Source organism: Larus michahellis, chromosome 4 (assembly GCF_964199755.1).
Source record: "Larus michahellis chromosome 4, bLarMic1.1, whole genome shotgun sequence".
Lineage (NCBI taxonomy): Eukaryota > Metazoa > Chordata > Aves > Charadriiformes > Laridae > Larus > Larus michahellis.
The window spans coordinates 45,852,262-45,867,172 of NC_133899.1; the positions used below are offsets into that span (position 1 = coordinate 45,852,262).

General features: G+C 50.6%; 1 protein-coding gene across 1 annotated transcript; it reads left to right on the forward strand.

Moving 5' to 3' along the window:
- Nucleotides 1-10,367: 10,367 nt before the first annotated feature.
- Nucleotides 10,368-11,569, forward strand: C4H11orf96 (chromosome 4 C11orf96 homolog). Its single transcript, XM_074584319.1, has one exon. The coding sequence runs from the start codon at nt 10,803-10,805 to the stop codon at nt 11,163-11,165; it is 363 nt and encodes a 120-aa protein (XP_074440420.1). The 5' UTR covers nt 10,368-10,802; the 3' UTR covers nt 11,166-11,569.
- Nucleotides 11,570-14,911: the final 3,342 nt, after the last annotated feature.

Genomic DNA, 14,911 nt, shown 5'->3' on the forward strand with positions numbered 1-14,911 from the left:
CTCTGCTGTTTTTTTTTTTTTCTGAAAAAACCCAACTCTTTAGGATTTTCAGTCTTGATTAGCTTTTAAGCCATAGATAATTTTATGACTGATGGGCTGCTTATAGCTACATATAGTAATTTATAGCTACAATAGTAATGTAAAAGGAGACGGGGTGCCAGGAAGGGGTTAAGAAACCAGAATTTTCATACCATAGTGTTGGCAAGGTACAGAACACTGTTCTTCTGGGGTTTGGGGTGGGAGACGTATGATGGGTGCTGTGAATCCATAATGCCTCCTCCTCAAGTGCTGCTACTATTGACTTCGCAAAAAAGATTTTAACACCCACTTTGCCTTTTCTGGTCATAAACCTTTTCAGAGTGGATATGAAATCTGCCTCACGATGTTTTGTTTTCAAAGCGCTTCTTTTCCATCCTTGAGGTTTCCATAGCAACCCGGGCCATTTGTTTAAATTGGAGCTCACTGGCCTGTCCTCCCTGCACCTAACTTCTGCTGAGATCTTGCAGGTATCGCCTCCTCTTCTTGCCATGCCAGAGAGTGACTTGTAACGGTTATAGAGGGGCTCAGCAGCAGTTGGCTATAAGAGCGCTGGCCCTTTGCAGAGGGCCATTCACTCAGCAAGACCACAGATGTGTGCTTTCTCCCCTGTTGCCCTGTTCGATTTACCTTATTCTTCTTCTGTGTAATGTTCAGTACGACTTTGTGGAGTTATTACAAGCTCTCTTGAAGAGCAGGTTAGCTGGCAGCTCTTTGGCGGCTCACGCTGGGAAGGCATGTCTCGGTAGAGGTAGAAGGCCTTGTTTTAAGTAAAGTGGGGATTGTATTGAAGAATTCTAATCAGAATAAGGAGCAAGGAGGTCTGTTGCATGGCCCCCATCATTTGATTTAGGTTTCCCAACAGGAACAAAAACTTCATTCTGTTGACTCAGGAGGTTTTGCTGGCGGAGCAAGACTTAGAGCAGAGTCTTCACATCACGGGAGATCATCCAGACAGACAGTGCTCACTGGGTCCAGAATGATGCCCAACCGAAAGTTGTTTCTGCCTGTAGCTGCGTGTGCAGCTGCCTTGCTATTCCCAGGAGGGTGTTATTTAGTCTGTCTCTCTAGTCCCATGGTGGAGACATCACATAGATCCACGCTGAAGAGTGGGCTGACATTACAGCTGACCTCTGACTTGCCAGTGCCAGTCCTCTGCCCCAGGCATGTTTCCAGCGATGCCCTTGTGCTGGAGCCAGTGGGAGGTGAGCTGGCTGAGCATGATTCCTTACAGCAGAAAAGAGCAGAAAGCAGTCCACTTGGGAGAACTCAGAGGCTAGAAAGATCCCCAGTGTTGGGTGGGACAGGGGACTTGTGGCTGTGACTTGTCACTGGCCATCGGGTCCTCATCATCATTAGGGAGGGCTGTGGGAAGACTTCTTGCCCTGAAGACCATCTGATGCGGAGAGCAAAAGATGAAGCAGGAGTGACCAGAGACAGGACTTGCCAGAGGGTGTACTGGCCTGGACATACAACCCGCAGTCCCAGCTTGGTGCCCGATTTGTTAGCCTGCAGAATGTGCATGGTTGCCATTATCCGCCCCCCTCCGTGTCCCGCTTTCAGGAGGCAGATCCATGCTGGGTTTCTGCACTGTGCCGAGGAGGAGGCAGCCCGGCCGACCAGCATGGCATGCCTTTAGCTTGAAATAGCTGGAGGCACTTGGAAAGGAGGGGGGCCACAAGATGGAGGCTTCTCAATTCTTTGGGAGAAGCAAGTGGGAGTGATGGAAGAGAGATTTAAAATTGCCTGGTGGTGTTTTCTTCTGTTGGGAAGCGGTGGGTGGCTGAAGTGCCTAAAGTCCCCCAAAAGGTTTAGATACTGAGTGAAAAACAGTCTGCCAAAACAAACCAAACCAAAACCAAAGGATTTGGTTACTTGACGTCTAGTAGTTCATTGTTAAGAAACTTCTTTTTTATTCTCTAGACTATAGTTGATTTATTTCTTGATTACTTACAAAAAGGCTTAAAAAGAGAGGGGGGAAAAGGCTTAAAAAGAGAGGGGGGAAAAGGCTTAAAAAGAGAGGGGGGAAAAGGAAATTTGTTCTGCTGAAATACTTGGATGCTCTGCAGTGTTTTTAGCTGCAGAAGAAAGTGGAAGATAAAATCTTTCAGAAGTGCTAAGATATAATTTGAGGCATCGACTTCAGATTTTTACTCTGGATTCACATAGGAAAAGTTTCCCTTTTGAGCGACCTCCAAAGCAGCCAGACGGAGCTGTTGTGGCCGCGCTGTCTGCTGGTCAGCCCTCCCTCGCCAGTTTTAAGGTTTGTGGTCAGTTTTGCCCACATCTGAGAGAGGACAGGAAAAGTCTCCGAAATAATTCCATTTCTTCAGCTCTTGCAAAAACCAGCAGTTGGGTACAGAAGAGAAACCAGGACGAGCGTCCTGTGCTCAGAGAGCGATGGGTTACGCTGGGCCTCCCCCAGGAGGAGGGGGGGAATCCTCCTCTCCTCGCTCCCTTGCCACAGCAATTCTGCTGACACCTTGCCTGGGAGGCAGCACAGCACGCGTGGCCACCAGCTCGCCGTGGACCACTTAGAGGGACAGAAACTCCTGGGATTCATCAGCCAAGTTTTCCTTTGCACATGCAAAAGTGGGGTTTTTTTTATCCCCAAACTCTTTTTTTTTTAATTTATTTTGTGGGGCAAAACACTTTATCAAGATTTTGAACCCGAGGCAGGATGTGTTTTATTAACTTCAAAGAGCATTATTGAACTAGCAATCCTAATTTCTGTGCTGCTTAATTGATAGGATCACAGTAACAATTAGACGTAGTAATACCTTCGCAGTTACAGCCATGGAAGGTTAGCGGTTAATTTTACTCCAAGTGGCGGCAACTTGTACCAGCAGGAATATTCAAAGCAGTCGGTCTCTTTATTTGTTAATACAGTTTCATTATTTAAACAGCTGAGTTTTCTGGAATCACTGGTCTCCAGTTGTCTAAACCACACTTTTATCTTGTATCCTCGTCGCACTGTGTTCTAATACGTCAGTAACAGCGCTGGGAAAAGCTGCCATCCCTTCCGACGCCCGTCAGGCCAAATAAGGGAAATCTAATGTAGCAATTTTCGTCAGGGAACAATTTGCAGCTCTCTTTGAAAACAAAGAGTTTTATTACTACATTTATTGTTAGTGGTGCGAGGACAGCCAAATGCTGTTATCCTGTGACCTGCTAGTGAAACCCTGACTTCTCACTTCAGTTATCACTTTACAATTAAAACAATTCAATATAGAGAATAAAACAATAGATTTCTGTGAGGAGCATCGATACATTCAAACATTTCAGTCAGTACTTTGTCCTAAGGGCAGCGGGCAGAAGCTTTATGGGATTTATTGCAGCTCATAAAAAGTCAGACAAGATTGAGAGTGAGATATTTGAGGGGGAAGGAGCTTTGAATACCCCCCATACCTTGTATTAACCGTGTTGTATCATGCTCCCCTCACAAGTATTAACGAGTGTTTGTCACGACCTACAGTCACGCTGCGGGTACATCCTCGCAGTGCCAGCTGCTGTGCTTGAAGGCGATGGTCCTGCTCCCAGCTCCCGTCGCAGGCTGTCAGGCAGAAGTGAGGTTTGCAGAGGGTTAATGCTGTGTACCCTGTAGGCAACTGTGTTGTGCAGCCCTGTGATGGGTCTTCCATCCTAGTCATCCCCCTGCCCCCCACTCTGTCCCTTGCTCTTTTTTCTCCAGCCTTGGTTCTGCTATTGACCGTCCCACGTGGCCTTGCTGTTCCTCCTGCTCCCTGCTGTCTTGACCTTCACCCTGCTCCTGCCTTCGGCTGTCTCCTCTGCCTCTGGGGGTTCCTCATTTCAACTCATCCTTCCTACCAAACCTGACTTTGATCTTTACGGTCTGCATTTTAAAGCAGCCCAAGCCTGACCTGGCTGCTCTTGGCCAAGGTACGGCAGCAGCACTCTTCTCACACACCTCGCTGGGAAGCCGAAATGGGGGTTTTGGTGGCGTGCGTTGCAGTGAAAATCCAAGGCAGGTTTATCTCTACAGTGTCCTAGACCTGTCACCGCACCCCTGAAATGGTCCAGCATCGCACTGATTTCTATTTTATATATAGAATCATAGAATGGTTTGGGTTGGAAGGGATCTTAAAGATCAGGTAGTTCCAACCCCCCTGCCGTGGGCAGGGACATCGCCCACTAGACCAGGCTGCTCAAAGCCCCATCCAGCCTGGCCTTCAACACCTCCAGGTATGGGGCATCCACAACCTCGCAGGGCAACCTCTTCCAGTGCCTCACCACCCTCCCCGTAAAGAATTTCTTTCTAATATCCAATCTAAATCTACCCTCCTTCAGTTTGAAACCATTACCCTGTGTCCTATCACTCTGCTCCCTGATAGAGTCCCTCCCCATCTTTCCTGTAGGTCCCCTTTAGGTACTGGAAGGCTGCTATAAGGTCTCCCCGGAGCCTTCTCCTCTCCAGGCTGAACAGCCCCAACCCTCTCAACCAGTCCTCACAGGAGAGTGCACTAGCCCTCTGATCATCTTTGTGGCCCTCCTCTGGACGCGCTCCAGCAGTTCCATGTCTTTCCTGTGCTGAGGACTCCAGAGCTGGACACAGTACTCCAGGTGGGTTCTCACCAGAGCAGAGGAGAGGGGCAGAATCACCTCCCTCAACCTGCTGGCCATGCTTCTGATGCAGCCCAGGATGCAGTTGGCTTTCTGGACTGCAAGTGCACATTGCCAGCTCATGTTGAGTTTAATATGTATATGTATATTAATATGTATATAACTATATAATCTATACATATATATATGTATAGATTATATAGTTATACTTAATGGAAGTAACAATGCTCAGACTTTGCACAGCTAACACTGCGTAGCTGGGACTCTTTAGCCTGGAGAAGAGAAGGCTGAGGGGGGACCTGATTAATGTTTACAAGTACCTAAAGGGTGGGTTTAAGGAGGACGGAGCCAGGCTCTTTTCAATGGTTCCCAGCGACAGGACAAGGGGCAATGGGCACAAGCTAGAACATCGGAAGTTCCGTTCAAATACACGGAAAAACTTCTTTACAGTGAGGGTGACAGAGCACTGGAACAGGCTGCCCAGGGAGGTTGTGGAGTCCCCTTCTCTGGAGATTTTCAAGACCCGCCTGGATGCAGCCCTGAGGGATGTGCTCCAGGCAATCCTGCTCTAGCAGGGGAGTTGGACTAGATGATCTCTAGAGGTCCCTTCCAGCTCTGAAGATTCCGTGATTCCGTGAATACCTTCTCTTCCAGGTAAGTTCCCAGCTAGTGAGAGGCACCATCAGGGATGGTGAAGACCACAGCATCCCTCTGCCGGTCAGGGCTGGTGGGCCTGGGCTCGCACGGGTCCTGCTAAAACTGTAGTGGCTGTGAGAGAGGAAGAAGGGAGCAGGAGCCACCGCTGGAGGACAGGGAAGAGGAGGAGCCGGGTTTAGGGATGGGTTGAGGAAGGGAGGATCGTGCGATGAGGCCATCTGTAAAAAGAGAAAGTTGGGCATCAACAACTCAGCCGAATTTCCCATACTTACTAGTTTAGGTTGACTTGGAAATAAATTTTTCAGCTAAAATGGCCAAGTTACATATAAAAATGAGACAACCTTTTTCTCTTAAAAAGTTACTTTGTCTGGAGAAGTGTCTTAAAACCTCAGTAAGTAGCAAGGTGGCACCATTTATGTGGCAGATTGCCTGGGGAGATGTAAAAATCCTTCCATACACCAATAATTCATATGCTGAAAACATCCAGTTTGAAACGTCCCTCAGAGAACTTGCCCATCCTAGCAACTCCCTGGTATGTCGGCAAGAGCTTCCTCATGGAAGGAGCTTAATGTTTCATAAGCTGCCTGCAAACACCCCAGCAGGGACCTGAGCATCCCAGTGCCGCTCACTGGTGCCTTGCTGATCGTATCTGCCCTCCAGGATATGGGAGTTGCCGTGGGGGAGTTTCCTCATGCCTTATTGCCTGAGGCTTCTCCCTCGTCTCATGCTGCGGGGGACGAAAATCGTGGTGTGAAGGAGAGCCCCGACCCGCGGGAGACTGGAGTCCAGGTGTGCTGCGGAACAAGCCCGATCTCCTCTTGCCTTTGGAGATTTCCAGTCCTGCAGCTAAATCCCTCCTGACGCCTGCCTGCTGCAGAGGGCTTATCCCTCACCTGCGCTGCTGGCTGCGGGGCTCCCTGCCGCTGCCCCGAGCGCTGCCAGGTAGGAAACATGCAGCAACATGCGGGATCTGTCTGAGGGACAATATTTCAAGGGACATGTCAAGTCTTTAAAACGCGTGCTGCTCTGTTGGCTGCCCAGGGGTAAGCGCGCGGGAGTGTGATCCTTGCTGTAGGATTACCCTCGGGCAGTCAGCTGCTGGGGCTGGCTTTGCTCTTATTTATTTATTTTTTTTAAAGGAAAAAAAAAAATAATGTTAAAAGGCTGATGAAGTCCTAGCGAGAAACACTGGAAAAGAAGATAAAGGAATAAGGAAAGGGATATGGCAACCTTGAGCGCACAGCCCTCGCAAGTAATTAGTCACGCCGGTCCCTGATGTAAATGCATTCGCGTGTGCTTGCGAGAGGTTTGGCTGCTGCGTTAAGCTGCGCTCGGCGGGGCTGCTCTTTTGTTGTGATCGCTAGAAAGGCGCAACAGTTTGCTTTTTTCCAGGCAGCGGACTCACAGCGGGTTTCAGTTGGGCCCTGTTGAGTAGCTTAGGTTCCCCCTGTCAGAAAGGCACAATTTCAAGTCTAGATCGAATGCGCGTGTCTGCGTGCGGAGAAAAAGACGAGAAGACTTACCTTCTGCTTTCAGAAGTAGTTTGTATCGACTGCCTGTTTATTTAGTTTGTCCTTTCCTATTTGTAAGCCAGTCTCTGTTAGGCTGTAGTTAGCTGGATGTTTTTATCATTATTTTTAAAACGGTTATTTCGGGATGTGAGCTATAGTGGAGAAAGAACTGCAACTCCTTCCCATTTCCTCCTGGAAATGAATTCCCAGAGCAGAGGCGCGCACGGCCAGGCGCTGTGTGGTGGCTGACAGGACAAAAGTGTGGCTGGAAATGCCGCCCGGCAGGATGGCGAGAGGCAGATCTTACTCTCAAGGTTTGAAACCCACCTGCCAGGGATGGGTTAAGGCATGCTGCTGGGAAGCAGCTTATCCCGCTGGCTCCCGAGGGAGGCCCCGTCAACTCTAATGACAGGGTGACCGCTCCGTTTCGGGGCACAAACTGCGGTGTTCAGGGTATCCGCACTGGGACTGCGTAACTACAGGTGGCTTCTGTGGAAGGCCTGGCCTTTCAAAAGTTTATTTTTCTATAGGAAGAGGTGGGTATCTCTCTCTCCCTTCACTTCTTACTCATTCCTCTTCCTTCTGTGGCATTCAACCTGATAGCCAGCAAGAGGAATAACAATTAATAGGCTATGTGTGTATTTCCTGGAATCACATTGTTAAACCAGTTTGGCACTGGTTTCATCACATGATGAGCACCAGTTTCCATGGTGCTGTTTCAGCAGTGTTAGTTGTTTCTCCATCATTTTACCTTCCCAAGGCCCCACAGTTGTCAGGTGGATATTTTATGTGAAACATGCAGCATTTGAAATGTTCCCAGCCTCGGGTAAAGGTTCCCTCCAGCCCCTGCGCAGCGCCCTGGTGTACGACGTGACTTCAGCCCTGTACTATGCGGGGAAGAAATCCTCTCTGATGATCCACGTGGCACAGAGTTTCTGTAATCTATACCATGAGATCACATTTCAATACCGGGAGCCACCGAGATTAAAGCCATGATTTAAACCACTGGAGTAAATATAGTTTTTACATTAGCGCATTGCAGGCCTAACTTGGGGGATTATGTCACAAGATATTTTTTCTGAATTGTCTCAAATAAAATCTTAAGGCCTCCCGGTTATTACCATGGTGATGTTGCTCCAACGCGGCATTGAAATTTCCCAGAGCATTTTATAATCAGAATTGTGCGGAAATTAAATGTTTGCTCTACCTGAAGTGAAACCGGTTTGCCCTCATACTGAACTTTCTGCATGAAACCAGACAGACGGTTCGGACCGGGGATGCATGTGTTGCACTTCAGATATCAAGTCAACCGGCCTTTTTTTGGCAGAACTTTGGATCTTCTTATGCTAGAGCAGATTAAATTTACCTTGCTTCATATGAATGTGAGATGCTTTTCTCTGCTGACAGAACAAGGCTCCTGTGTCATCCCGCAGCTTGTTTCTGCAGGATAGGCAAGCTCAGCCCCAGGAGTCCTCCCAACTGTTCTGCAGGCTCGTCCTCTTGGAGGGCTCTGCTGAGCAAACACACTTCGGCCCTCGCCGTGCTGCAGAATCAAGTTGTCAGGAGTAAAAAATGTTGTAAACGGGGCTCTTGGAGAAAAAGTCGTCGTACTGCAGTAAGGACTGTATGGGCTAAATTTAGCCATTAAAATCAACAGTAAAAAACACAGTCTTCTCCAAGCTGGAATGATTCAATTTAACCAAACAGAAAATCATTCCCTTATTAAGCTAATTGTATCTCCCAATAAAAAGGCTTCAAACCAAACCTGGCCCTGAAACTGCCGCGGGGAGCCAAGGAGCCGAGAGACCACACTCAGGTGCTTCATATAGCCAAGGCTCTTAATGTTTCTGTTACGCTGGCAGGAGGCAAAGCGGCCAGCCCTCTGCAAACACGCTAGCAAGGGCCCCTCTCCCCGAAAGCTGTATTCTTGTTTTGTTTTACCCCGTTTGAGGCAGGGCTGTGATTACAATGGTTTGTTTCCAGTGCAGGTGGTGAAATGCTGCCACTGCAAAGGCAGTTTGAAAGGAGGAGGGACAAGTCCCGAGTCTTACCCAAAGACAAAGTTGAGACTTTCTGATGGTGAACTTGCCAAAACAAGTTTCTTTCTGTGTGCTGGACTATGTCACAGGACGTGTGTGCTGTATGTAAGCTTCTGGGTTTTTTTTCAGAGCACTTGTCTGGCTCCAAAAAAGGAACGTATTTTATGGGAAAATACAATAAACTCAAGCTAGCTGCAGATGTGCTAGCTTGGGCACGGGAGCCAGGGCTGCTGGGGTAAGCGCAGAACTCTCTGTGGGCTAATTTACCGGCTGGTGTTGGAGGTGCCCTGGGTACCCGTACACTGCGTTGCTGTGCCGTCTGTGCGCACCCAGCACGGGTGTACTGACTGCTCGGAGCCCTGTGCACGCCGTCCCTGTCCCCTCGCCAGCGCAGACCAGGATTCCCGATGCCGTTGCTAAGCCTCTGCTTCCTTCCCGGTTCCTAACCAAGCTTCAAAAATATCCTTGAGTGGGTGAAGCTATACTGGAGAATGTCTTTATGGGAATAGTCTAACATTAGCCCTGAAGAGGGGACAGACTAACCATTTCAGGCTCTTCCTCCCTCATGCTTTTCTACTCTGCCTCTTTCTAGCTCCTTTCCTACTCCTATCGTGTGTTTTTCTTACGCTGTTGGGTTTTTCCGTCACTGAGGCTTCTTGGCACGCTCAGCTTTAAAGCGTGGTCCCAGCCGTCACTAATTTGCAAGCTTTTGTTTCAGCTCAGTAATACTTGTATGCCATTTTTTGGTCTGAGGATCCAATTCTGCATCGTATCGAGGAAGTATTACAGAGCCCACAGGGGAATGGAAAATTTTAGGATCTCTTCTAAAAGGAAAAAACTGGAGTCACACTGAAGCAGGTGTTTAAACTACATTAGAGGTGGCAGAATTGGGAATGACATCCCAGTGTTTTGAGTCCTGCTGAACCCTCTGTTGCTGATGGTTCGTTGGCTGGGATCTCTGCGGTTTAAATCTGGGGCATCGTAGCACTAGGGTATTTTACCCCAAATCAGATTTGGGCTTGCGTCAGACTTCCCTTTAACCATGCTACTCCGACAGCAGCGATCCCTGCTGAAAGCTGACGCGACACGTCTGTTAGTATTCCTTTACAGCCACAGAAATCGCGGTATTGTTAAAAGAAAGCTGCGAGGTGAGCTGTAGAAAGCTGATCTGCCGCCGTGGCTCTCCGGGATGCAGCGAGGCCTCGGTAACCCGCCCGACGCTCCACTGGGACGCCCCGGGGAGAGGGGGACCGGGCTGGGTGTCGGCTTCTACGGCGGCGGTGTCCGGCGGCGAGGGGACGGGCGAGTGGAGCCTCGGGGCTGCGGGTGGGAAGGGGCGAGGGGCTGGGAAGGGGCGACGGGACCGAGCGCGAAGCCTCCCTCCGCAGGGGCGGCGGCGAGGTTGCCCCGTCCCGGGCTCTGCTCCCCCCTCCCCCCCCCGCTCCCGAGGGACCGCGGCGGGCGGGGGGTCCGGGGGCGGCGGTGCCGGGGAGACGTCAGGCGGAAGGGAAGCGCCCGGCGGGCTGCGAGTGGGCTCCGCCGCCGTCTGAGCATGCTCCCGCGGGGGCAGCGCCGGGATATATAACGGGGCCGAGGCACCGGCAGCGGCAGCAGCAGCGGCGGCTCCGCTTGAGGCAGGGGGGACGCACCGCACCGCGCTCCGGTATCGCGCCTCTCCGCTCCGATCCGCAGGCTACTCTGCCTCTCCGCACCGCTGCGCTCCGCTCCGCTCCGCACGGTCCCCTGCCCCTCGGCACCGCTCCGCGCCTCTGCGACCCGCGCTCCGCTCCGCGCCGCCCCGGACAGCACCGCTCCGCATCGTACCGCGCTTCTCCGCGCGGTGCCGCACCGCTCGGCGGGGTCCGTCCCTGCCCGGCCGCCGCTGCCCACCGGAGCCCCGGCGCCCGGCACGGCCGAAGCGGCGCGCCCCGCTCCGCCGGCCCCGGCCCCCGCGGCGGGCGGCCCCGCGGGCGGCAGGATGGCCGCGAAGCCGGCCGAGCTGATGGGCGTCTGCTCCAGCTACCAGGCGGTGATGCCCCACTTCGTCTGCGTGGCCGAGGAGTTCTCCCCCCCCGCCCGCCCCGCCAAGGCCCCCAAGGGCAAGCTGCGGCGGCCGCGGCAGTCGCGCTTCAAGACGCAGCCGGTGACTTTCGACGAGATCCAGGAGGTGGAGGAGGAGGGGGTGTCCCCCATGGAGGAGGAGAAGGCCAAGAAGTCCTTCCTGCAGTCGCTGGAGTGCCTGCGGCGGAGCACCCAGAACCTCAGCCTCCAGCGGGACCGGCTGGGCAGCTGCCGCCTCCGCAACAGCCTCGACTCCAGCGACTCGGACTCGGCCCTCTGAGGGCGGCGGGACCCGGGGGGGACCCGGGGGGACCCGGCCCGGCTCGGCGGGACCCGGCGTCGACACGGACTGGGCTGCAGGGAGCCGCCCCGCCGCCGCCGGCCGAGGAGCGCCCGGGGCGGGCGACCGGGTCGGGATGTTTTCTAAGAAAGCGCTTGTACCTTCGTTTCTATTTGATTGTATGAAACTCTCCGTTTAAAAGACAAAAAAAAAAAAAAAGGTTAAAAAAAATAATCTTTTCTATTCGTTAGAAGAAATGAGCTGTTTTAGATGCATTGAGCTGCTGGACTTTATATTTATTTTTGCATTTAAACTGTTGACTGCATTAATTTAATATGTTTCTACCTGAATGTCTGTTATTATTTCCATAAAAGAGTAATAAAATCTGATATATTTGCACAGTACCTATCGGACTGTCCTTCTTTCAGGGGTCTAACCGCCCTCTTCCAGCTTCCTTCACCCCTTTGAGGACTAAAGGGATGGAAAGGTTGTTGGCAGCTAGTGCAGCAGCAGTAGTGCTTTCCTCGGGGGTCCTGCTCCGAGGGGTTTTGCAGTCTGTACTGTCAGGTACAAGCTAATGAGACAAGAGCCAAGGTAGACTGATTTTTAGACAACTTTATTTGCTTCTTTGAGACCTCTGTGTTAACCTGAGTAGATGTTTAAGGAGACTTTATAACCGGTTGTTTCTGAGAACCTTAGTGCAACTGGGCAAGCCTCGTGAATTCACAGTAGTGCGTATGTGCTTTCTGTTCTCATCCAAGTTGCTTTTGTCTCTTTTCCCCTTTTGCCCTGTAAATTGTTTAGTGCTGCAGACGTGTTTGATAACTGGATACAATGCAGTTTTAGTTACTAGAGCAAGCGGTACTATGTGGACGTGTTTTTCTTGGAGTTGAACCGTGGAGGTATTTTGATGCGGTATAGGAGGGAAGTTACGTGGGGTTTCTGTGTGTGTGCAGGCATGTGTATGATTTTTGTAAGATTGTCTACAGTGTATGTGCCAAAGAGCATCTGAAGCTCTCTGCAGAATGAAAAGCAAATTCCTGGACTGGGGATCTCCTACCCGTATTTTCTCCATTCTCTTCAAATATTCCTGTGGTGATAGTGTAATCCCATGGGAGCATCTTCCTTCAAGGCAAGCCTCTGGCAGTTGAAACTTCCCAAATATTAGGTATTAGCTGCTAGAGCTGTAGCTTACCTTTCTGTGGTAAAGTTTTTTTGTGGACTTACAGCTTCTCTTACGTCCTGGCTTGAAGTGCCATCATACTGATAAATAGGGATAAAGAGCATGCTGTGAGCTTATGGGGGAGGTAAGGGCTGGGTAAGAGGAAAAAGATGAACGCGATACAGAGAACAGGGTGCCTAGTTAGGGCCGGCAACCACGGGCTTGTACCCTCTTGCATTGAAGTACAGCAGATGACCTGCATGAGGAGCCCGGTGGTGGCTCCTGGCTCCGGGCACAATGGAAGCCTGCCTCTAGCTTAAAGCTGAGGAGAATCAGGGCTGGGGAGGGACTTGTTTTTGGACAGGTCCTTCACTCCTTTCATAAGTAGAGGAAGAGTTTTAAAAAATCCCTTGCAGTAGGAGAGCCAGCTGACCTCCGGCACCAGGGGAGGGTCGAGCATGCAATTCAGCAGGTAAGGAAACAAGTCTGGGCTCTGACCCGACCTCCTTGTAAACAAGTATTTAAAGCACCCCACCTGTCCCCCTGCATGCATTCTGTGAAACAGCTTGTCTCCCTTTGCTGTTAGACCCCGATGGCTGCTTTCCGTGTAGGCGCAGAACATATGCAGCACAGCAAAGCAGCTTGACCTCCAGAACAGCCTTCAGCCAGGCAAACCCGACTCAGTAAGAAATAATCACTTATCAGCAGCTGGGCTAATTTTCCTCAACAATTTCCTAATGCTGTTACAAATCTGGGGGTTTTGAGTTTGTGAAAGGGTTTGAAACATCTGTGGGAACTCTATAGCCACGTGCCTAAATGTCGTATAATGTTCCCAGAGGGCTAATGAGCTCCGTAAGATTTCCAGAGGCTGTACAGCATCCTCCCCATACTGCAGGTTTCAGACTACTTTTCAGTCTTGCTGTGCTTTGAGCTCTGGTACAAATCCCTGTGATAGCCGAAGAGTGCGGTAGCTCCAAGAGGCTGTGAGTGCATGATCCTCTGCCCCGCTCATCGTTTCTGTTTAGCAGCTGGGATTAATAGCAGGCCATTTACCGTCGCCCTTCCCATCCCTGCTTTAGCGTGCAGCTGTGCTGCCGTCCTGCAGAAGACACGGCAGGCTGTGCTGCGCCAGCCAGCAGCACAGCATCGGGTACCCGCTTCCTGGAAGAGGGAAAATAGCCATATTCCCTTTTCTGTTTCAAGAGACAAATGTGGATGTCAGCACAGAGGACAAAGAGGGTTTGAGAATCTGTTGTAGCACAATATTTGAGAAAAAGCCATGTTACAGTGGTTAGGCTGAATAAATAAGTTTCTCTTCAACTGCTCTTCGTTAACATTTTTCTGCTCCGTCTCAAAGCAAATAACATGGGAGATGCCAGTGCTAAAGATAGGCTAGCCTTTATCTTCCAGACACTTACAATCGAGGCAAAAGGGTGAAAAGCCAGGGCGTTTTTGCTCTGTTCTGAAGAGGCCCTCCTGAACGCAGCTGGAAAAATAAACCTCCCTTCCAGTCTTCCTCTGCTGCTAATTTTGAAGATTTCTCTTGCAATGGGTTTTAGCATCATGGATATCTGTCCTGTAAGGATTGAAGGAAGACCTATTAAATTCACTTGACTGACGGTAATGACTGTATCAAAGGGTTTTGAGTCTGTCATCCACTACCCAGGCTCGAGATGTGGGTTGTACATTTCCCTTCAGCAATGCACAGCTTAAAAGCATCCAGCAGATGCCACTTACTGTGATGCTCAGCATGGCAGTGAGTAGGCACGAGCATCCTGCACCTGCACAGGAAGGAGCTGGGACCCAAACGCTCACGGGGCAGCAGGACGGGTCTCAGGGCGAAGGGGAGACCGAGCACACCAAGGGTGTTTTCAGCCTTATTTCCCCAAATCACAGGAAATCACACAGCAGAATTTGTCTTTAATGGGACCTGCATTTTATTCTTGTATCACTTCATGTGTAATTCATCCTGTCCTGTGCGGCGAGAGGAGCGCCCAGTGGGGTGAGTAAAAGCTTGAACTTGAAAGAAATTCTTTTATTCTTTTCCTGTTTTGTGCCCAGTCCCCTTCAAGCTCGTCAGCATTTTCCCCCTGTGCTCGTGTTGAACAGCAGCGTTCGTGTAAAGCAACTCATGCTGGTGTGGTGGATCGGTACGTCCGTGCCTTACGCTGGCCTGACAAGCGTAGAGGGGATCTGAATGGTGCAGTGTCATTGCTGTCCTGGCATCAGGATAAAAAAAATCCTCCCTGTGCATCTTATGGACAAGATTTTCCTGCTTTTTATCCAAAACACTTCGGTTAAATTTGACTCAGTAATTCATGGAGGATTTCTGGTTGCAATTCAGTGTCCACCTCAAGGGGCTGAGGATGGCCTCCTCTCCTAGCTGTGTGGGCACCAGTTCTGCTGTTGGATGACTTCTCTCATCTCTGGGTTTCCAGTGACTCACTGGGGACGCTTTGGAGTGGAGCTGCTATCAGGAACAAATACGAGAAGGTGCTTGTAATTCCTGCAGGGCTCTGTGTCAGGATCCCGAGAGCGCGTTTGCTTTAGGAGCTGGTTAATGATGACGTGACTCCTGATCCTT